The following is a 23016-nucleotide window of genomic DNA, read 5'->3' on the forward strand; positions in this document are numbered from 1 at the left end:
GGTCAATATTCAAAGGCTTTGTCCGGCGAACTTTTGGAGTTAGCCAGAGAAAACCTGAGATTTGAATATTTCTCTCCCTGCCGCTCACCAGCTAAATTTTGTCTGAATAAACTCGTTATTTGCACAGAAGTCAGCTGAATAAAGTGAGGTGGGGACAGAGGCGTGGTTAAATTTTAGCTTGGGAGTGTTGGTATTCAGTGCTACCCATATAAAGCTAGCTGGTTAACTTGGTCGGGAATACACTGTCCGTGGATAACTTTATCCGGGTCTACTCAGCCGAACACTTTTCCAGGGAAGTTCCGGTTACTTTTCTAGGTTACTTTACCTGGATAACTTCCCTGCAAACAGGCTCACTGAATACTGATTTTGAAATAAAAAAGTGCCGATGTAATAAGGTGCCTTGAAGCTGCCGCGGGTTTGTGCACGCACGTCTGTGTGTCTGTACATGCGTTTTCCCGTGCAAAGCCCTAAACGGGGATGTAATAAGGGTTTTGTTCGTGGGGAAAAAAGTGCGTACAAATGTGCTCACAGACCCGCGGTTTTTCCTGCGCGAGTGCATGCTAACGGCCTGCAAAGGAAGTGATTAGCTAATCATAGGCAATGCAGGGAGCCGCGCTAATGCTAGTGCGGGTTTTTTAATGCGGGTTTTTTACCTCCACGGTCAGGGCACGAGTTAAGTGTCAGCTGACTCGGGGGGGGGGGGGGGGGAGCTATGTTGGTGTCCGAATGTCCTGAAAACCACCTAGCTGAGCGCCTATCTCGGCATCCGAGTGGCCAGCTTAGCTAGGCGCCTTTCTGGGCACCCGATGGCATACATTCACGACCAAGTAAGCGCCGAGGTAGGCCTTTCCCTGGGCAGACAGATACACGGCCAGAAGAGCGGAAGACTGTTGTGACTTAGCATCCATGAAAATATTTGCCATGTTTTCTGCAGCACAGTTAATTAAAATATTAAAAATTCTTTCCGGGGTCATACTTTCACTTAATAGGGAGACCCCTTCGCGCGCTCACTTGCTTTTATGTGCAGATTATCAGCGCGGGTTTTGAGCGCGGATGCGGCCGCTTATTACATAGACCCTGTACCATGCTTAGGTACGCGCATTTTTCCGTAAGTGCGCGGATTTCTGCGCGCAAATCATTTTGCATGATTTATTTTTTTTTACATCCCCCCGGAAGCGGCAGATTCAGCCGCGTGAGGTGATCAAAACCCACTCACATAACGATCGCCTGTTTTTTGCTGCAGGTCTTATTACATCGGCCCCACTGTGACATTGGACAAGTGCATTAAAAATAGTAGTAAAATTAAATAATGCCCTAACTCTTTGCTACTGTATTTAACTTAAAACAAATTGGAGGCTCTTTGCTCCGACCCAGGACCCCTGATTCAGAAGGACTCTGCCCCCAGTGTCAGAAAGCCCCCAGTCCACTGCCTCTACCCACTCATTAAACCATCCTCCACCCACCTATCTACCCTCCCATACCCCACCAAACCCCTTCAGACCTGAGGGTTAAAGAGAGATTCCCTTAGCTTGGGAGCACCAGTGCCTAGCCTGCTGTTTTAGGCTTAGAAATTTAACTCCTGGCTCAGCCATGGAAGAAAAATTCACTAATTTTTCTGAGATTAGTGTGTGCTCCTGGACCTGCAGTTCTCAGGTGTGGTGGTCCACCTTGGATCTGGGAGTCCTCAGTTCAGGAACTCCAGACCTGGGGCCACACTGGTACAGTGCCATGAACTAAGACTAGAGCCACCGTGAGTTATCTTTACTCCACCTCCGACCCAGGAGTTACATTTCCAGTGTTTAAAAACCTGAGCTAAGAATTTAGGACTTTAATGCACTGGGAGTAATGCATTGGGGAGTAATAGCGATACAGAACATTTGCATTGGACTGCACTAATTTTAGCACAGATTTTTTGAGCGCTAAAATCCTTATTACACTGTGAGTGAATAAAGTGCGCTAAAACATGAATAAAAAGGTGCACTATGCTTACCGCACCTTAGTACATCAGCCTCACAGAGCTTTTTACAGACATTTTTGCTTGAAGGAATATTTTCTGTGGAAACGTTTCCCTTCCAGAAGTTGCATGAACAAGTGAGGAGCTATTTCAAAATGTTTCCAGGTTAGCTTTGTGTCTTTCCCATCCTCTGACTGCATGAGATAATGTTTCTTATAAGAGTTAGATATCTCCTTGTCTTATCTATGCACCCTAGAAAGGCATATAGGGGAGGAGAGTGAATGTTAATTCTGTGTAGAAGAGGAAACGAACGCATCTTCCAAAAAGGCGCTGACCCATACCCAGAGAATGACAGCAGATAGCCAATGAATCATGTAACCTCACATTTCTGGAGAAAACCATCACTTCCAGCCTCGGTTTCCAATAAGTGTCTAAATAAATGTCACTTGCAGAATAGAACAGGGTTGCGTTTGCTGCGAGCATATTCCAGGGAGTTGGGGAGCACCGAGTGCAGCTCTGCATGACTCATGCGTTGTGGCAATGGGAGGGCAATGGGATTTGCATCAATTGGTAAAGAACAAAGTCTGATTTCCCAAAGTTGTTTTTCCCCACTGGCACAGAATGGGGGCAAAATGTTTTACAAATCAGGCATCAACGCCAGGACAGAAACGTGATCTACCAAGGTTTTTTGCACTGAAACTGAAGCCGGTACACATGCAGAAAGCATCTGACCTTTATTCTGCCACTTCTGCAGTTACTGGGAAAAAATGCATGGAACTGGAGTACATTTCGGTGACAGCCAAATATCCATTTTCCCCCTCCCCCCCCCCCCCCCCCCCGCCAAGTCAAACTCAATATCTTGTTTTGCAGCATGGTGAAAATGCAACAAGGGGCCGTCCATAAATTACATCATGCTCCGATGGGGGAGGGAGGCAGTTACCACTTTTGTGATGAAGGGGTTTGGAGATTTGTGACGAAGTGTGACAAGGGGAGGGGTTGATTTCATGTCAAAATAGTGTGACGTCATTTATGGATGGCCCCCCCAAGCTACAAATACCTGAAGACCATCAACCATGCAGGTGGCTCAGGAATTTTGCAAAACTAAGACTGGTGCTTTTTGTTGCAGGGTGGGACAGCAGCGATGGAATGCATGAGGCAGTATGTCGGCGAACTGTTGGATTTTATTGCCGACATGCACACATTAACCAAATTAAAGGTAAGTATAATTGGCAGAAAAAAATCCCTCTGTGCAATGCAACTAGAACAGGACTGCCCAACCCCAGTCCTCGAGGCCCACTAGCAGGTCCGGCTTTCAAGGTAACCAAAGTATGCAAATTAGCCTTGTTCTTAGAACATAATTATGCAAGTGCACCTGAGGAACAGTCAATGTAGATGTCCTGAAAAGCAGGCCTGTTTACTGCCCTTTCTGAAAACTCTTGATCTAGAATATTCCTTTTTCTTGGAAGCATTAGACTATTTTTGGATGTCATAGTTTTGAGATCCATAGTTTTTGCTTTAGTTTTGTCTTACATTGATTATTGCAATGCTTTATTTTTGGGATTACCTGTCAAAGCTACTTGAAAACTGCAAATTATTCAGAACACAGCGGCTCGTATTGTAGCCGGAAGCTCAGGAGAGCTCCTTCTGAGCCCATTATTTTTGGATCTGCATTGGCGCCCAGTGAGTTCTAGATGCAGGTTTAAGAATTTGGCTCTGGCTTTTAAAACATTGAAAGGAGTTGGTTCACAGCAACTAAGGACCGTCTCAGCTGGTACAGACCTAATAGCAGTTTGAGGTCCTCGAGAGGATATTTTTTTGAGAGTCCAGGAGGTTAAAATGTTTCGACATTCTCGTCTGAAGGTTAGACCATTCTCTAGAATGAGTCCGCAACTTTGGAATCATTTGCCTCCTGGCTTGAGAGAAGAGATAGATTTGTTAAAATTTAGGAAAGCTTTAAAAACTTGCTTGATGAAAGAAATTGCCCAGTAGAGGAGTTGAAGAAAATTATTTATAGGTTTGACTGTGATTTTATGTATTTTTTTAATTTTATTTTTGTATTTTTATTGTTATTTATGCCTTGAATTTATGTTGTAAATTGCTTAGGAAGATATATTCCGTTAGGTGATAAAAAAAAATGTTTTTAAAATAAATACATAAATAAACAAGGAACCTGATCTTCATTTTTGTGTAGCTTCATTAAATTTTCTGGGGCTAGATTAGTTTCTATTTAAAGAAAAATAATTGAAATGAAAAGAGATACTGTAACTATTTTATAAATGTTTCAGTTAAATGTCAGAATCCATAATGTGCAAAATTCTGTCTGAATTTCCATTAGAAAAGTGAGCAAGACTTCTGATCAAGATCAGAAAGTCGGTCTTCAGCCCTCTTTATTTGGGTTGTATCAGGAGTTGGGCATCGCATAGTTTACATATTCAGGAAATTATTGGCTGTAGACTTTTTTGTTCTTTTAAAGGGCGAATTTCCATTCAGAGGGGTAGAAAAATTCTATTGGTTCCCAGTTCTGCAGTATTTCACAAGAGAAGATGATACAGTGAGTGAAGGGTTGTTTTTTACCCATTTTCTGAAAGCATATCCCATGTTAAAAAAATTTGGCAGAAGTGGGCATTTTTCATACAGTTTTTTTCAAAGGCGGAAATAAGAGTCAATAAACAAGTTTAGGTGACACCTTCATATTGAACTAACTCAATACACCTGGGGTCAATATTCAGAAAATTTGCCGGACTTAACCGGACAGACCACGGGTTCTAAATTTCCCACCACTCTGACAGCCTCTGATGTATCCAGCTAATTGTTTAGCCAGGTAAAGGTTAGCAGGGTAAGTTGGGTGCATTCTAGGGTTGCTTTGGGGGGAGGGGGGCAGAGTTAAGTTAGTTGTCTAACTTATCTGGCTTACCCCGATATCCAGAGTTAACCTTATAACACATCTGGCAAAGTCTAGTTGTGCCGAAGAGCAGTCCTAAACTCAGCTGGCTAACTAGGGCTTTATCCAGCCATATTGGCAGTGTTCTGATGAACGGTCTGCTTGCTGCACTGCTAAATATTAGGGATGTGAATCGTTTTCCATATCGTCTTAACGATAGAAATCGTGTGGCAGGGCAAGAAAATCGTCTTAGGCACGATTTTTTAGTTAAAAAATCGTTAAAAATCGTTTTTTTCCGATTAGTGCGCACTAACTCCCGTTAGTGCGCACTAACTGGGAGTTAGTGCGCACTAACTGAAAATGATACAATTTGACACTTTTCAGGTCAGTTAAGGTCAGTTTAGGAATGAATATGTATTCCTATTGGCTGCCCTCTTATTTATTCATGTTACCAAGTTTCCTACTGACAGTATATGGGGGATGGGAAATGGAAACAGTTGGTAGCTTGACAAAACAAGTAATGTGATCAGTCAATGTGACTAGAACTTGTGCCCTAACCCTGATACCAGGGGTATTGTGATCTTCCTGCACACAGTGCCCTATCCCTATTAATACCAGGAGTGTTGTGATCTTCCTGCACACAGTGCCCTATCCCTAATACCAGGGGTGTTGTGATCTTCCTGCACACAGTGCCCTATTCCTGATACTGGGGGTGTTGTGATCTTCCTGCACACAGTGCCCTATTCCTGATACCGGGGGTGTTGTGATCTTCTTGCACACATCCCGATATCAGGGATAGGGCACTGCATGCAGGAAGATCACAACACTCCTGTTATTAATAGGGATAGGGCACTGCATGCAGGAAGATCACAACACTCCTGGTATTAATAGGGATAGGGCACTGCATGCAGGAAGATCACAACACCCCTGGTATCAGGGATAGGGCACTGTGTGCAGGAAGATCACAATACCCCGGAGGAGTGAGGGTCAGGCAGCTCCCCCCTGTCTGTGAAGCCAGCCTCTCACTAGTAATGCAGGGAGGGAGCTGTCTCAGACTTCACCATCCTCCCCCCCCCCTTACCCACACACCATTCACTAGCTGGGACATGGGGGAAGTCAGGAGTGAGGGTCAGGCAGCTCCCCCCTGTCTGTGAAGCCAGCCTCTCACTAGTAATGCAGGGAGGGAGCTGTCTCAGACTTCACCATCCACCCCCCCCCCCTCACCCATACACCATTCACTAGCTGGGACATGGGGGAAGTCAGGAGTGAGGGACAGGCAGCTCCCCCCTGTCTGTGAAGCCAGCCTCTCACTAGTAATGCAGGGAGGGAGCTGTCTCAGACTTCACCATCCTCCCCCCCCCCCCCCTCACCCACACACCATTCACTAGCTGGGACATGGGGGAAGTCAGGAGTGAGGGTCAGGCAGCTCCCCCCTGTCTGTGAAGCCAGCCTCTCACTAGTAATGCAGGGAGGGAGCTGTCTCAGACTTCACCATCCACCCCCCCCCCCCTCACCCACACACCATTCACTAGCTGGGACATGGGGGAAGTCAGGAGTGAGGGACAGGCAGCTCCCCCCTGTCTGTGAAGCCAGCCTCTCACTAGTAATGCAGGGAGGGAGCTGTCTCAGACTTCACCATCCACCCCCCCCCTCACCCACACACCATTCACTAGCTGGGACATGGGGGAAGTCAGGAGTGAGGGACAGGCAGCTCCCCCCTGTCTGTGAAGCCAGCCTCTCACTAGTAATGCAGGGAGGGAGCTGTCTCAGACTTCACCATCCTCCCCCCCCCCTCACCCACACACCATTCACTAGCTGGGACATGGGGGAAGTCAGGAGTGAGGGTCAGGCAGCTCCCCCCTGTCTGTGAAGCCAGCCTCTCACTAGTAATGCAGGGAGGGAGCTGTCTCAGACTTCACCATCCTCCCCCCCCACCCTCACCCACACACCATTCACTAGCTGGGACATGGGGGAAGTCAGGAGTGAGGGTCAGGCAGCTCCCCCCTGTCTGCGAAGCCAGCCTCTCACTAGTAATGCAGGGAGGGAGCTGTCTCAGACTTCACCATCCTCCCCCCCCCCCTCACCCACACACCATTCACTAGCTGGGACATGGGGGAAGTCAGGAGTGAGGGTCAGGCAGCTCCCCCCTGTCTGTGAAGCCAGCCTCTCACTAGTAATGCAGGGAGGGAGCTGTCTCAGACTTCACCATCCTCCCCCCACCCCTCACCCACACACCATTCACTAGCTGGGACATGGGGGAAGTCAGGAGTGAGGGTCAGGCAGCTCCCCCCTGTCTGTGAAGCCAGCCTCTCACTAGTAATGCAGGGAGGGAGCTGTCTCAGACTTCACCATCCTCCCCCCCCCCCCTCACCCACACACCATTCACTAGCTGGGACATGGGGGAAGTCAGGAGTGAGGGTCAGGCAGCCCCCCCCCTGTCTGTGAAGCCAGCCTCTCACTAGTAATGCAGGGAGGGAGCTGTCTCAGACTTCACCATCCTCCCCCCCCCCCCTCACCCACACACCATTCACTAGCTGGGACATGGGGGAAGTCAGGAGTGAGGGTCAGGCAGCTCCCCCCTGTCTGTGAAGCCAGCCTCTCACTAGTAATGCAGGGAGGGAGCTGTCTCAGACTTCACCATCCCCCCCCCCCCCCCTCACCCACACACCATTCACTAGCTGGGACATGGGGGAAGTCAGGAGTGAGGGTCAGGCAGCTCCCCCCTGTCTGCGAAGCCAGCCTCTCACTAGTAATGCAGGGAGGGAGCTGTCTCAGACTTCACCATCCTCCCCCCCCCCCCTCACCCACACACCATTCACTAGCTGGGACATGGGGGAAGTCAGGAGTGAGGGTCAGGCAGCTCCCCCCCTGTCTGTGAAGCCAGCCTCTCACTAGTAATGCAGGGAGGGAGCTGTCTCAGACTTCACCATCCTCCCCCCCCCCCCCTCACCCACACACCATTCACTAGCTGGGACATGGGGGAAGTCAGGAGTGAGGGTCAGGCAGCTCCCCCCTGTCTGTGAAGCCAGCCTCTCACTAGTAATGCAGGGAGGGAGCTGTCTCAGACTGGTATCAGGGTTAGGGCACTGTGTGCAGGAAGATCACAACACTCCTGGTATTAATAGGGATAGGGCACTGTAAGAGATGACTGTAGTAGATTGAATAAAGATCTGATGTTTCTGCTCTCCTCACACCAAACAAAAACAACACACAAGCAGAGAAGCCCTTCTTACAAAGCTGAGCTAGTGAGTTAAGTAGGAGGAAAAGTAAACATACTGGTGCCAGTGTGGCTACTTAAAAAATACACTTACCAACAATCAATTACATATATTTGAACTGTGTACAGTTCCAGCCAGGACCACCTTTCTAAAATGCACAGTGATTGGCAAATTCAACATGCACTAGCATTTCAGGTGCCTGCTAACAAAAATAATAAACAAACAAGTTCTAGTCACGTGAGTGCTGATCATTACATTACTTTTTTTGTCAAGCTTCCAACTGTTTCCATTTCACATCCCCCCAACCATATTGGTAACATCAATAGATAAGAGCACAGCCAGCCAATAGGAATACATACATACATATTCATTCCTAAGTGACCTTTACTGACCTGGGAAGTGTGAACACTTTGTTTCATTTTTCTGTTGGTGTTCGTTAGTTTCCAGTTCCATTTCCCATCCCCCCAACCATCACCTCAGTGGTAACCTTGGTAATATCAATAGATAAGAGGGCAGCCAGCCAATAGGAACACATATTCATTCCTAACTGACCTTCAGTGACCTGGAAAGTGTTTATTTGTATCATTTTCAGTTAGTGCGCACTAACTCCCCGTTAGTGCGCACTAACTCGAGTTAGTGCGCACTAACACGATTTAACGATTTTTAACGATAAATCGTTAGAATTTCTATTGTATCGTGTTCTATAACGATTTAAGACGATATAAACATTATCGGACGATAATTTTAATCGTTGAAAAACGATTCACATCCCTACTAAATATGGACCTCTCTGTGATCTGAGCTCCCTTCATCAGGTCAATGGAGAAACAGTCCCCTTACGCTGGCTTTAAAGAGACCAGAGTCAGCTAGGACATAATTAGTTGTTGCCCCCTTCTGCCTTTACAGCTCAGTAAACGGTGGGGGGGGGGTAAGGGCTGGGAGGGACTGATGGGGGTAACAGAAACAGTAACATTTTACAGTTCTCTGGGGCCCATATCTGATCATCTTAATTTCAAACATTTTGCATTCTTATATCCTTCTGAATTTCCCTTTTTAAGTGCCCTGATTGTGAGGTTGTTAAGGGAGTGATCTTCTCTTGAGAAATGCTTAGCTATTGAGTTGTCAGTCTGTTCTTTTCGGTAATGTCTTCTGTTAGGCAGTGGCGTAGCCAGAATTGATTTTTTGGGTGGGCACAAGGTTAACATGGGTGGGCTGTAGGCGTGCAGGTCTACTAGTTGTTTTTTTTACTGATAAATAATGCCAAATTATGCAGCATAGCATTCACATCTACGCCTAAGTATGCGGTTTACTTAATGATACAAAAATAATTCACGGTGATTTGTGGTACTTTAGCCTTCTTATTACGATTTTATACACGGCTCCTACCTGTCCATAAATTTTGAGAGAGCGGTTGTGTTGCTTATATTTAAATTGCTAACATCTCAAAATATAGATATATATTTTTACCTTTGTTGTCTGATCTTTGTATTTTTCTAATCAGTTGGTCCTGGTCTCTTTTTCCCATTTTTTCCCTTATAGCTCATTTCCTAATTCCTTTTCAGTGTCTTTCTTCTATTACTGTCTTCTTCCCTTCCACACACACACACAAACACGCTTTCTCTCACAGACTCCCTCTCACAAACTCAAGCTGTCACTCTCATATGCTCTCTCCCCCCCCCCCCCACAAGCTCACATTCTCTGCAGACACACATACAAGTTCTCACTTTCTCACCCCCTCCCCAGGCTTATATTCTTATGCACACACAGACGCACATCCAGGCACCCATTCTCACCCACACACATAAACCCAGACTCCCATTCTCACCCACAAACCCATGCTCCCAGTCTCACCCACACATATTCAAGCTCCCATTCTCATCCATACATATACACATTTAAGGTCCTATTCTCACCCACACATACACACATTCAAGCACCCATTCTTATCCACACATTCAAGCTCCCATTCTCACCCACCCACAAACCCAGGCTCCCATTCTCAACCACACATACACACATTCGAGCTCCCATTCACCCACATATTCAAGCTTCCATTCTCACCCACATACACACCCAGGCTCCAGTTTTCACCCACACACACTCCCATTCTCATCCACACATACTCCCATTCTCATCCACACATACACATTCAAGCACGTGCACAGCTTCCGCTTTCTCCCCCAGAGCAGGAAGATCAGCTGCCTCTCCTGCTGCCACCGGCCTCCTGCTATCTTCGGGCGTCGGGCCGAAACTTCCTGTCGGGGGGGGGGAGCGGAAGCGCAGCGCACAACGTCCGCTTCCTCCCTCCCCCCCCCCCCCCAAGCAGGAAGATCGGCCCGACGCCCGAAGATAGCAGGAGGCCGGTGGCAGCAGGAGAGGCAGCTGATCTTCCTGCTTTGGGGGAGGAAGCGGAAGCTGTGCGCGGCGCTTCCGCTCCCCCACCCCCAAACAGGAAGTTTGGCGGGCCGTTTGGCCCGAAGATAGCAGGAGAACGGGTGGCAGCAGGAGAGGCAGCTGATCTTCCTGCTTTGGGGGAGGAAGCGGAAGCTGCGCGCGGCGCTTCCGCTCCCCCCCGAACAGGAAGACCGGTTGGCCATACGGCCGCAGCAGCGCTTCCCCATGTGTGCCGTGATGGCGCGCGAGGCGTGGGTTCTCTTGTTCGCTGTCGCGGGGATGGGATCCCGCGACAGCCTTGCAGTTCCGGTGCCAGTTGGGTGGGCCTGGGTCTAAGTTGGGTGGGCACCTGCCCACCCGTGGCTACGCCACTGCTGTTAGGTCTGTGCAGACTTATATTTGTCTGTAATTTTTGGCTTATTTCACAGATGTAGTGTCTGCCTTTGCAGCTTTTTTAGCATTGAATCATGTATACTACATGCATAGAAGAGCATGCTGAATGCCTTTCCCATGTGGGTAGCTATAGGGTCCTATGATATATGATTGCATAGCTTGCATCGTTATCTTGCAGGGTTTTCCCTCATTTTCTTCAAAGAGCTACTGTTTTTTATGTTTACTTCTTATCTGAATTTGTTTTAGGTTAGGTGATTGCTGGAAGGCTGGAACTGGAGGAGCAGGGAATATTTCTTTCATTAATTCATCCTCCAGAAATACCGGTTGTAGTTTTTTTTAGGAGTTTTCTTACGTTTTCTAGGTCCGGGTTGTATGCGTGTTACTACAAGCAGGTGGCCACAGCCTTAAATACACAACAGTACAGGAGAAGCAGATTGCAAACCTCGCTAGAACACATACTCACAGCACTGAACAAGAGCCCACAGTCAATAATAGTTTTCTGTACAAAATTAGTTATAGTTTATATAATTCGTGTGATGTTATTTTTTGTATGTTGTATTCAGAAATGTTATATGTGCCAGAAAAAAAATGAGTGGTGATCTCTAAGTTGAATCATCAGGTGTGTCTGAAGGAGAGGCGTAAGTGACATATGTGCACATTAAGTTGTTTGATAGAGAATTGAGTGCAGCTGCTAGTGGTATGTAACCTACCTAGCCTTAATATTTCCTGATATTTGCCCTCCAGAAGCCACAAGAATTGGGAATAAATGAAGCCCCTGCAACTATCTCTCTCTCTCTCTCTCTGTTTATATATATATATATATATATATATATATATATATATAAACTTTAAAAGACAATCAGTGCTGATCTACCGGAAGATGAACGGAATAACAATGGCCTATTTACCTTCGCAGAGTCACATGAAGACGTGCTCTCAGCCACTGCATGAGGACACGTTTGGCGGGCATCTGAAGGTCGGTTTAGCACAGATAGCCTCCATGGAGATCACCCGGGGGAATCACAGAGACAATAAAGCTGTCGTTCGCTACTTGCCTTGGCTCTATCACCCTCCCTCTGCGATGCAACAGGGGTAAGATCACTTTCTACGTCCGTGGCCCAAGACTAATGGAGCACGAACATGCACAAAGGGTGCCAGGGATTCTGTCAAATAAAGGGAATTCCCCTCCGAAACCGTGGGGGGGTGATAGTTAATTGGGGGAGACTCGTGAAAAGGACCCTCAGAAGAATAAGAAGTAGTTAACCGCACGCTGTCTCTAAGTGTCACGGTAGTGCTTGTCTACTGCGGGCCAGTCAGGAGAGGATCCTGCAAGGACATCGCCTGGTCCTGTATAGTAACTTCGGTCACCTCCATAGATACTTTTTTGTTAAATTGGATGGACTAGGGTGGTGACCTTCAGGCTTCGGCATTTTACACTGCCAGTAGCATGGTGATTCACCTGGATAAGAGGGGGATCTCAGTTCAGAAGTCCACTTGAGACAACCATCTATTTTATTTACTTCTTTAAATTCCATGAAACATTAATGCAAACCTTACAGCTGAAAGGCACATAATGTGCAGGAGGTAGCAAAGAGCGGAGCTGACATCAGATAAGTAAGGCACAAAGTTTATACTTTATGGGGGCAGAAGCATCCAGAATTGCAAAGTACATGGGGGAGGGGAGGTGCGTGCTTGTAGCCTGTGCATTTTATGCTACTTTTCAAAGAGGAAAAAACCCCAGGCACCTTCTCTTTGAAAATTAGCATAAAGTACATGTGGTAAATGCACACCCATCCCCCCACCGGGGACTTTGCACCTGCTGTGTGGTGCAGGCCAGCCGAGGAAGGAGGTTTTGAAGATGTCATGCACCTGAGCCATTTTACTCCCCTGACCTAAGCGAGGCCCCGGACTGCCTCCGTGCACTTCCCTTGAGCCGTTCTAGTCCCATCCTTACTTTCCCTGTGCTTCAGTGTGTTTACAGTTTGGGGATTTTGAACTGGTTGTCATTAATCAGTTCAGTGCTTCCATGCTCCCTTCACAGAGGGAGGCGTGGATTTCGCTGCCTCTTCCTCTTTAAAGCTTTTCATTGGCCTCTTATTTGCTCGGTTTCAGGTAGGCTGAGCAGGTTGGGCTTTCAGATAGGGCAATCTGGCTATGTTTAACGCAGCTGGTTTGCTTTGAACATTATCCCCACTCTAGATTTAGGTTGGAGGCTAATTCTATGACAAAGTGGTTTGCAGAACTGTGGTGATGCAAAACAGAATCATTTCCAGCCTTCTTTGTGATGTAAGTCTAGTGCAGGGTTATAATCACTTATGTGCATGACTTCTTATTGTGTTTTTGTCATATTTTGAGTGCTTGACTTCATTTTGTCCTGGATGTATGTGTGTGATCAGGTTCATGGTGATCTAGGCAACACCAACACTAGGGATTTTCTTTTTCCCTCAGCATTTCAATAACTGTGCACAGCTCAAAGTGCATAAGTGCATCTCTGTTTTACAACCATGAAAGCTCTCTCAAAAAGCTCCTTTTTGTTTGCATAAATGTAAGTTGATAGTAATTTGTTTTCATGGACTGTTGGCCTTCACTAATTTAGTTGGAGTGCAGCAGAGAGTGATATCTAAAGCAATTCTGATGATACTTTCCTTCCTTCAACAGACCCAAGGAATTTATTGAGTGTGTGTCTCACATTCGCCTCCTCTCCTGGCTCCTTCTGGGGTCTCTTACCCACAGTGTGGTGTGTGCCAATTCCCCTTCTTTCTGTATGCCTATTCCTCTGGATGCCGGCTCCCAGATTGCAGATCATCTGATTGTAATCCTCATTGGCTTTCCAGAGCAATCCAAGGTAACGACTTGATGTGATTTGGGCTCTAAGTCTTTCAAACTGTGTTTTTTTTTTACAACCCTAGAATCTCTGAGTAATTAATAAGGGGTTAGGTTCAGACTCCGGCAGCTGGCAAATTTCTACTGCATGAGCTGGAAAAGTTGCATCAGGCAATGATCAGTTGAGTCAGTAGGGTTGCTAACTGGCTGCTTTTTTCAGGATGAGCTGATCCAGTCCTGCTTTACCCCACGGACTACATGGACTTGTATTTTACATAATTATTTAAAGCATTTACATCCCACATATAACAAAGTTCAAAGCCATGAACAATCAACATTCATAATAAAAACATAGAATAAAACCACAGAAAACAAACAACAGAAACAACATTCAAATTTGAATACAACTTTTTGAAGCAGGTCTGCTATTCAGTCTAGGAAACAATCCATAATGTTCCAATAGTGTAGAAGGCATTATCTAAGCCAAGGTTTGCTGAAACAAGTAGGTCTTATAGACACATAGAAACATAGAAATGACAGCAAAAAGGACCAATCGGCCCATCCAGTCTGCCCAGCAAGCTCCCACACTTATTTTCCCATACTTATCTGTTTCACCAACCACCAAGTTCAGGGCCCTTGTTGGTAACTGTTTGATTCAAATTTCCTGCCATCCCCTGCCATTGATGCAGAGAGTAATTTTGGAGTTGCATCAAAGGTGAGCATAAGGCTTAATGGTTAAGGTGGTAACCGCCACATCAAGCAAGTTACCCCGATGCTTGTTTACCTAGACTGCACAGATCAATGCCTTGTTGGATGTTGTATGAATGTAAATCCTCTTTTCCAAATCTATCCCTGCCGTTGAAGCAGACAGCAACGCTGTATATGCATTCAAAGTGATGCATCAGGCTTAATTGGTTTAGGGTAGTAACCGTTGTAGTAAGCAAGCAACCCCCATGCTTATTTGTTTACCCAGACTGTGAAGTTCGGTCCTTGTTGGTTGTTGTCTGAATGCAAATCCTCTTTTCCACATTTCCCCTTGCCGTTGAAGCAGAGAGCAATGTTGGAGTTGCATTAACCGTGCGAAGGCTTATTGAGTAAGGGTAGTAATCGCCAGGTAGTAGCCTCCATTCCAGCAAGTCACCCCCATGGCTCTTCTCTTCATTCCCATCCTCTAGCCTTTATGGATCCACAGTGTTTATCCCATGCCCCTTTAAAATCCTTCCCAGTTTTAGTCTTCACCACTTCCTCCGGAAGGGCATTCCAGGCATCCACCACCCTCTCTGTGAAGAAATAAATGTTAAGTCTTAATGTTTTAGTATATGTGGTCAGTCGGAGCTGTTCTGGTAAAGAGTTCCAAAGGTCCGGGCTGGCGATGGATAAAGCTTGTTCACGTGTTTCTGCAAGACGAGGATGGTGTAAACCTGTTGCTGAGGACATCTAATAAATCTTGTTGTGAGGACTTGAATGATCTAGTAGGATTGTAAAATGTGAGCATTACATTCATCCAAGGGAAACTGTTCTCACCAAACATTTTGTGTATCACTGTGGCAACCTTACATTATATCCGTAATCAAATGGAAGCCAATGTAAATCATAAAGTATTGGCGTAATGTGAGTGCTCAAACCCTGGCCTGAGAATACCTGATCAGCAGCATTCTATGAGTCTGAAGTGCCTTAAGAGAGGGAGACAGAAATTCCATAAAATTGAATTACAGTAATCCAGGCCTTAGAACAGCAGGGACTGGAGAATGGATCGAAATTCAGAGAAACCTAGTATTGTAATGGTTTCAACCTGTGCAGGAGTCTCAGTTAAAAAAAAATGCCCTTCAATAGCTTTGATATGTTTAAGCATTGTTAATTTTGAGATAACACTACCCCAAGCTCTTTTCATGAGAAGAGATAGACAGAGTGGTGTCTTCAAATCTAATATGGATGGTAATGGTAAAATACTGGGTCGATGCAAGATGATCACTTCAGTCTCGTTTAGATTAAAGTCAAACTCTTTATATGTCAGCCATTGTTCCATGGCAGAAAGACAGATTGAAAGAGTGCCAAAGGTTAGAGAGAAAGATTTATTAGAGGGAATGAAAAATTGTATGTCATCTGCATACATGTGGTATCCTGAGAAAAGACTAAATAGCCTCCTACAGATTGGGGCCATATAGATGAAACATGACATAGCCAAGCGAGCAGATCCTTGGGGGTACACTAGTGAATAATGCATGTATGACATTTGGCCGTCCGTGACATGGGCCATGGCCAGCCACATTTACCCCGCATTGCGGTCAACATCTTTGCAGCAGGTCGCTGCCATTCCTCTGCTCAATCAGGACTCCCTAAGGCATGTGCGTGTGCCAGTTCCTGCCTTTTAAAGTCCCACAGCAGGAAAAGGGCCACGACACCTCTGAGTGACATCATCAAGCATCTCTATTTGAAGTGCTGCTGGACCTCCAGCAGACGCCTCAGCAACAGGTCCTCCTGTCTTGCAGTGCGTGTAGCTATCTCCTTGTGCCATGCCTCGTTGTTCTGTGCCTTGTCTCCTTGTCCTGCCTCCTTGCTTAGTTCCTGCCTTGCCCTGCCTTTCTGTTGCCTTGCCATATTCGCCCTGCCTTGTCTTTTTCCCCAGTGTCCTGTCTGTCTTGGCCTGATTCCCGGTTCTGTCCTCTGTTATGGACACTGACTACTCTTCTGGAATGCCACTTGCCCTGACCCCTGCTTGGACCCAGATACTGTTTGCTCACTGCCTGCTCCAACCTAGGCCTGGAATCAGTTACCCTTGCCCACCACCAGCCCTGACCACTGCCCACACCTTGACCTCGTCTGACTACTCCTTACTTCCCTTTTGCCTAAGCCCCTGCTGGCACTTGGAATCCAAGGGTGCAACCTGTGGGGAACGGTGCTGATATAGATGAAACTCCAGCTCCAGTCCCAGTAAGAGTGAATCCACCAGCTGTTGGCATGGGCCTAGAGGGTTTGCCTGCTAGGCTGCGTCAACCACGCCACAGCCCAGGGGCCCACATGCATGACAGAGGTAGGAACTAAGAGAGGTAGGAACTAAACCAGTTAAGCGTAGATATTCCACATACCCTCAGTCGATAAGTCAATATTTGATGGTCTAAAGTATCAAAAGGCACAGAGATTTCAAGCAAGATCAAAACAAAACTCTGCCCTTGTCCAAGCTCTCTTAAAGACATCCACACTAGATAGCTTCTGTGCCAATAATCTTTTGAAACCCAAACTGTTATTGGTCCAGGACACCATTGAGCTGAATAAATACATCTAGTTGTTTTAAAATGGCTCATTCAATGACTTTGGAGGGAAAGGCAATGATGAAATCAGTTTGAAAACCTAGAAGATTCAAGGCCTTGCTTTTTAAACAACGGTCTAATCGAGGCTTGTTTTAAAGATCATGGCAACCCCTTCAGATAATGATAGATTCACAATCATTGTAATAAATGGGCAGATGGATTCCTTCATTGTTTTTAATAACACAGGAAAACAGTGGGAAGGATGCCAATGTCATTGCAGTAATAATACAGGCAGTTTCAACATGGGATCCGCCAGAAAACTGATCCAATTTCGCCTGAGCATAATCTGGCTAAACTGCTGACAAGCAGAAGTCCATGAAGCCTAGCACAGAGTTTAACAATTTTATCACGAAAAACTGACATATAATCATTAGAGCATGATGTAGTAGGAACCAGATTAATATTTTCTTTTGATCCATTAGAGGAACGAGTCAGACGTGCAATAAGTTTAAAACGTTCCTGGAGATTATTTTCTGCCTGTTAGTAATGCAAGTACAAAATTCTTTTTTTTTTTTTTTGCTTTGTCCATCATCTTTCTATACACGTCTATCCGATTCCAATATTTATGAAGGGACTCTGGCATATGGTGCTTCCGCCAATGGCGCCCTAGTCTACGCAGAGCGTGCTTGGAAAGTATAGCTATTTAGAAAACCATGGAGCATTATTCTTACCGAGTATCTTTCATAGCTTTCAAGGATCCAGTTTATCCAATGCCTGGGTTAATGTTTTATGCCATAGTTCCCTGTACGTAGAGGATCAGTCCAGACTCCTGGGTTCAGATCCATAGCCTCACATACATTCTGAGGTTTAAAGTCAGACAAAAGAGAAGTTAGCAGATTTCGTAATCGGTTAGTACCAATATGGCCACTCCAACAAATTGATTGGAAGGAACATAACAAGTACACAAAATAGAAAATAAGTGGTGATCAGACGATGGAATAATTTTCAGCCATAAATTAAAAGAAAATCCAGAAAGTAAAGCAGAGTTTATAAACATTAAATTGAGAGTATGACCTAATCTATGCATAGGGCTATAAACAAACTGCTCCCAACCAAGGGATGCCAAAGTATCCAAAAATTACCACAAAAACCAAGAGAAAATATACCTTAACTAGTTTTCTCTTTGTGGTATTTTTCGTGATATCACGTTCTTCACTTTTTTGTTGTGATCCAAAAATTAATCACACGTGACAAAGGGGAGAAATCAATGTGCAAGATGACGTCACCCCAAAACTAGCGTAGTACTAAAATCAAGCTTGAATAACAACAGCTGTTCAAAAAAAAACAAACCAGAGATTAGTACAGTTTATTTAGGAAAACCATTGAGGGAAATCATAACTACAAGTCCCAGAATGTGATGGGGCAAAACAAAAACTGGATCAACCTACCTCCAAAACAATGGAGTCAGTGGGCAACCCTACAAGCCAGCTTTGTCCATCATCAGATTCCCTACCTCTCCCCCCCCCCCCCCCCAATCCCTGCAGTACCTGAACAATTTTTATAGTGGAGGCAGGGAAAACAGGCTTTGATCTGTGCACAATGGAAGCCCTGCACCCTCTGGGACTTGGGGGTGGGGGTCACTGCAGCGTACCCAGAGAGGAGATACGTGCCGGCTGCCGGAGTTTGAATTGCACCTCTCGTTTCTTCCTGTAAATGAAAGTTATTTATTTAAAAAAATTTAGATTCCGCCTATTCACAGGGCTAGGCAGATTGCATAATACATACATAATAGTAACCCGTAGCTTTTGTTCTCCGGACACTGCAGAAGTGTCTCCGCAGTGCCTTCTCCAAAGGGGCCATTGTGTACAACTGAGACCTTCCGGTGGCTCCCAAGGAAGTTGGATCTATGACGTACAGATAATATCTACTCAGATTCCAAATCCCTTCTCGGTGACTGCACCGTACGAGTGCGGTGGGACTTGAGGTGATTCGTCCTGGAGGGGATAACTCTTGCCCGATGGCGCCAGCTCCTGGAAGAATCACCCTGAGTACTGCAATTACTTTTTTCCCCCTCTCTGGATTCATTTTCAAGTGAGTTCACCGCAGGATGAGATGCAACAACTGGGCAATATTTAGATGGGTAACTTGATTTTGTGGGGAAGCCTTTCCTACCCAGTTTCAGTTCCAAAAGGCGGCACCTGGGGGAGGATGGTCTTCAGAAACATTTCCGCCAGTCCATAAAAGCAAACAGATGGACAAAACCTTATTACTTTTCCTTGCTCATAATCTAGAAAAACAACCATTTAGAGAGGATCATTTCATAATAATACAATCTTTTCTGCATGGCAAAAATGCAGCAAAGTATTTTGGGGGGGGGGGGGTGCTAAGGGCATTTTGAAATCACACACCTCTCTTTATCATTTCTCTGAAGGTTTTGGACAGAGCCCAGATTCGCTGAGGTTTTAGCTGCTTTTGATCTCCAGTTTTAAAGGGCATGAAAAAGCACAAGCAATGCATCAAGCTGCATTCAGAGAAATTGCCATAGTCCTGCTCTGCTCACATGGTCTCACATTTCTTCCTGGTTTCCTCAGGCACTCAGCCTCTCAGTGCTTCAGGAATTAGGCGGTTTTGAAAATCTACCTCTGCTGGACAGCTAAATTTAGCCACTCAAATTCTGTGCAGTTCGAAGGGTGTGGGGTTAAGTTGGGGACAAAAGTTAGCCAGCTAATGCTATTTTTCAGTGCTGGCCAGCTAAGTTTACAGGAAATGCTGGCTTAAATCTTGCTAGCTATGCCTGTGCACCCAGAGCCTGTGATTCCCCCTCCCACCCACCTCAATCCTGGAGGCTGATCTCCTTAAGAAAAACCCCCTCCCAGCAGCCAGTGATCCTCTCCTCGCCACCCTCAGACCCTCAATCTTTCCATCAATCTTCCCCTCCCCCCAGTAGCCAGCAATCTCCTCCCCACCATCCCGGCATCCCTGATGTTTGCATTGGTGCAGGTGCGCACTTTCCGTTCCCTGCTCCAGGACTAACTTCCTCCTGACGATGCTAGGCAATGCTATGCTGTCTATATGCCAGGGTGGCATGGCGAGGATCACTGGCTGCCGGGGAGGGACGGAAAGACTGGGCTGCCAAGGGGACAGGGAGAGGTATGCTTTTTAAAGGATCTACTCACCAAACGTCAGGCGTCAGGCAGCTAGATCCTCTTTCATCTCTCAGCTGTTATCTATTAGCCCACCGAACTACAGCCGCCTACATAAAAGCAAACATTTCAGACGCAGCCTCAGATGCACCTGAAAATTATCCTAAATATACTGTAGCTAGCTAAACATGACCGGCTATCATGGTCATCCAGAGGCTTTTTGAATATCGACCCCTTAATGTCTAGAAAATTAAGTGTCTAGAGTTAATGTCTAGAAAAAAAATGTCTAGAAAAATCCTCCTACTCACCCTCTCTGATCACCTCATCAGGGGCATGGACCAAGGTCACTGCTACATCCTTGCCCTCCTCTACATTTCGTCTGCGTTTGATACAATAAGTCACAATCACCTTCTCTCCTGCCTATCTGACATAGGCATCTCAGGTTCAGCCCTTCTATGGTTTAAATCCTACCTGTCTAATAGACAATTTTCAGTCAAAATAGGCAGCGCTGAATCCACGCATTACGCCCTCCCCCCATGGAGTTCCTCAAGGTTCCTCCCTCTCTTCTACCCTATTCAATATTTACCTTACCCCCCTTTGCCAGCTTCTGTCTGACCTCGGCCTCAAATTTTACCTTTATGCCGATGATGTCCAAATCATCATACCGATTCATGACTCGCTATCCGAATCCCTAAAACTCTGGGAGAAATGCCTAGCTGCCATTAATACCCTACTCACAAATCTCCACCTTGCTTTAAACACCTCCAAAACTGAACTGCTTCTCATATCCCAACAGCAAACCCCTAAACCTTCCCTTGCAAACGACCCGGCGTATAGTTCCATTTCCGACCAGCTCTATGTATGTGACCTCGGTGTTCAGATTGACCAGCAACTGAACCTAAAAAAAATACATCAACACTATCCTCAAGGAAGGTTTCTTTAAGCTCAAAGTCATGAAAAAGCTAAAACTCTTACTCCATGCTAGTGATTTCTGTACCATCATCCAGGCCACCCTCTCTTCTAAAATGGACTACTGTAACTCCCTTCTCCTAGGGCTCCCCATTTCCACCATAAAACCGCTTCAAATGCTACAGAATGCGGTAGCAAGGACCATCTCAAATGCCCACAAATCTGACCATATTACTCCCATCCTTAAAGACCTTCACTGGCTCCCGATACCCTCTCGCATCCTCTATAAAACCCTTACTATCATTCACAAATCCATCTACAGACACAATTCCAATTGGCTAGATGAGCCGTTCCGCCTCACATTCTCTAACCGCCCCACCAGAGCAACCAATAAAGGCGCCCTCCACGTGCCATCCCTCAAGAAGGCACACCTAACATCCACGAGGGATCGAGCCCTCTCTATTGCTGGTCCTACCCTCTGGAACTCACTACCCATGAACCTCCATCTTGAGCCTTGCACCATCAAATTCAGAACTAAATTAAAGACTTGGCTCTTTAAACAGGCCTACCCTGAATAGACCCCTCGCACTCCTATTCCTTGCTGCATCAATACTTGACCGGAACCTATGTATAAAGTTAGGTTACATTGTTTATCAGGTTTTGTCACTTGTTACATCGTTTACCTATTTTTTTGCACTTGTTTGCTAGCTCCTTGCTATCGCTCTTGTTCCTTCTAGTCCCATACACTGCACCTGTTTAATGTAATTTCAAACTGCAGTTATGATGTAAACGGGTATGATGTAACTACTAATACCGGTATAAAAAAAGCTCTAAATAAATAAATAGAAAATGAGAAATGTCTCAACAAGCTATCGTCTGCTCTTTAGCCCTCTGTGGCTCTGCCCATGAGATGACTGTAGGGCCTGCTGCCTGTGAGCAGTCCTCCGAAGGGACTGTGCTTGTAGTTACGGAACAGCAATCGAGGAGAGAAGAGAAATGAATGCATGGGGGAGTCATTTTAAATCCTTCCTTTTCACCGGTATTGTAGTGAATGGGGACTGAAACCATGGCGACATGGTGGTAGCTTCTTTGAACAGCTGTGAACTGCTTGGCAGAAGAGATACGTTCTGCCCATGGCGATGTTGCATAAAAGGCCATACTATAAAAGTGAGCAGGCTAGAAGGGCTTCTTCCTGCCCAGCTGACCCTGACAAGACAATTTATTCTTCCTGACCCCCTTCTGCCCCTTGGAATACTCCCCGTTGGTCGCTAAGGCAGAGTCACAGCATGGAAGAGCATCTGTGCCAACCGTTAAGGGCTAGTATAGCTTCTAGTCTGACCCTTAAAATTAGAAAGCTTTCAAGCAAGTGATAGCCACATGTGATAGCACCTGCCATATGTATGTGCCATGCTCCTGCGCATCCAATTTTGAAATTCTGTTGGCTAATTGTCTGCAATTCTCCTGGATCCCTGGGAAGAACCATGTTTCAGAGTGTCGCAAATGATGTCACATGCACTGGTCCGGGACTGGCAAAAAATGGAGCCCAATATACTTACTTTGGTTAAATGTGCATCACCAGGTACAGCTGCTTTGCTGGACCTTTTCTGGCCATCACTATGCCTTAATTTACAGCCATGATTTATTATTAAGATTATCATCAATTCCATTTTGTTTCATGAGTTGAATGGAACATAGTGTTCTATTGTCTTACTTACCATTTGCTTGCTTAAAAATGGATAGATTAAAGACAGATGATGATCTCTGGTTCAATCAGAGTTTGATCACCTACTGATATTTTCACCAGAATTTAAGAATATGTCTTCTGATTCTTCCTTTTACAGACCTCAGTGTTGCACATGTGTTCCCTCTTCCACGCCTTTATCTTTGCTCAGCTATGGACGGTGTACTGTGAACAAGCAGCAGTAGCTCCCACCGTGCAAAACCAGAATGAGTTCAGTTTCACGGCAATCCTTACTGCTCTGGAGTTTTGGAGTCGTGTGACGCCCAGTATCTTGCAGCTTATGGCACATAATAAAGTGGTGAGTTAATTCTG

The 23016-nt window shown here is 45.8% G+C and overlaps 1 protein-coding gene across 1 annotated transcript in view; it reads left to right on the top strand.

Annotated features, from left to right (window-relative positions):
- UNC79 (unc-79 homolog, NALCN channel complex subunit) overlaps positions 1 to 23016 on the top strand; it is a 245531-nt gene that overhangs the window by 210099 nt on the left and 12416 nt on the right. Inside the window, exons 45-48 of the mRNA XM_029597854.1 lie at positions 3081 to 3170; positions 11757 to 11932; positions 13499 to 13685; positions 22805 to 23002. Of these exons, the coding sequence (XP_029453714.1) occupies positions 3081 to 3170; positions 11757 to 11932; positions 13499 to 13685; positions 22805 to 23002 (651 nt within the window). The remainder of the gene's footprint in view (positions 1 to 3080; positions 3171 to 11756; positions 11933 to 13498; positions 13686 to 22804; positions 23003 to 23016) is intronic.

This window comes from Rhinatrema bivittatum, chromosome 4 (assembly GCF_901001135.1).
Source record: "Rhinatrema bivittatum chromosome 4, aRhiBiv1.1, whole genome shotgun sequence".
Lineage (NCBI taxonomy): Eukaryota > Metazoa > Chordata > Amphibia > Gymnophiona > Rhinatrematidae > Rhinatrema > Rhinatrema bivittatum.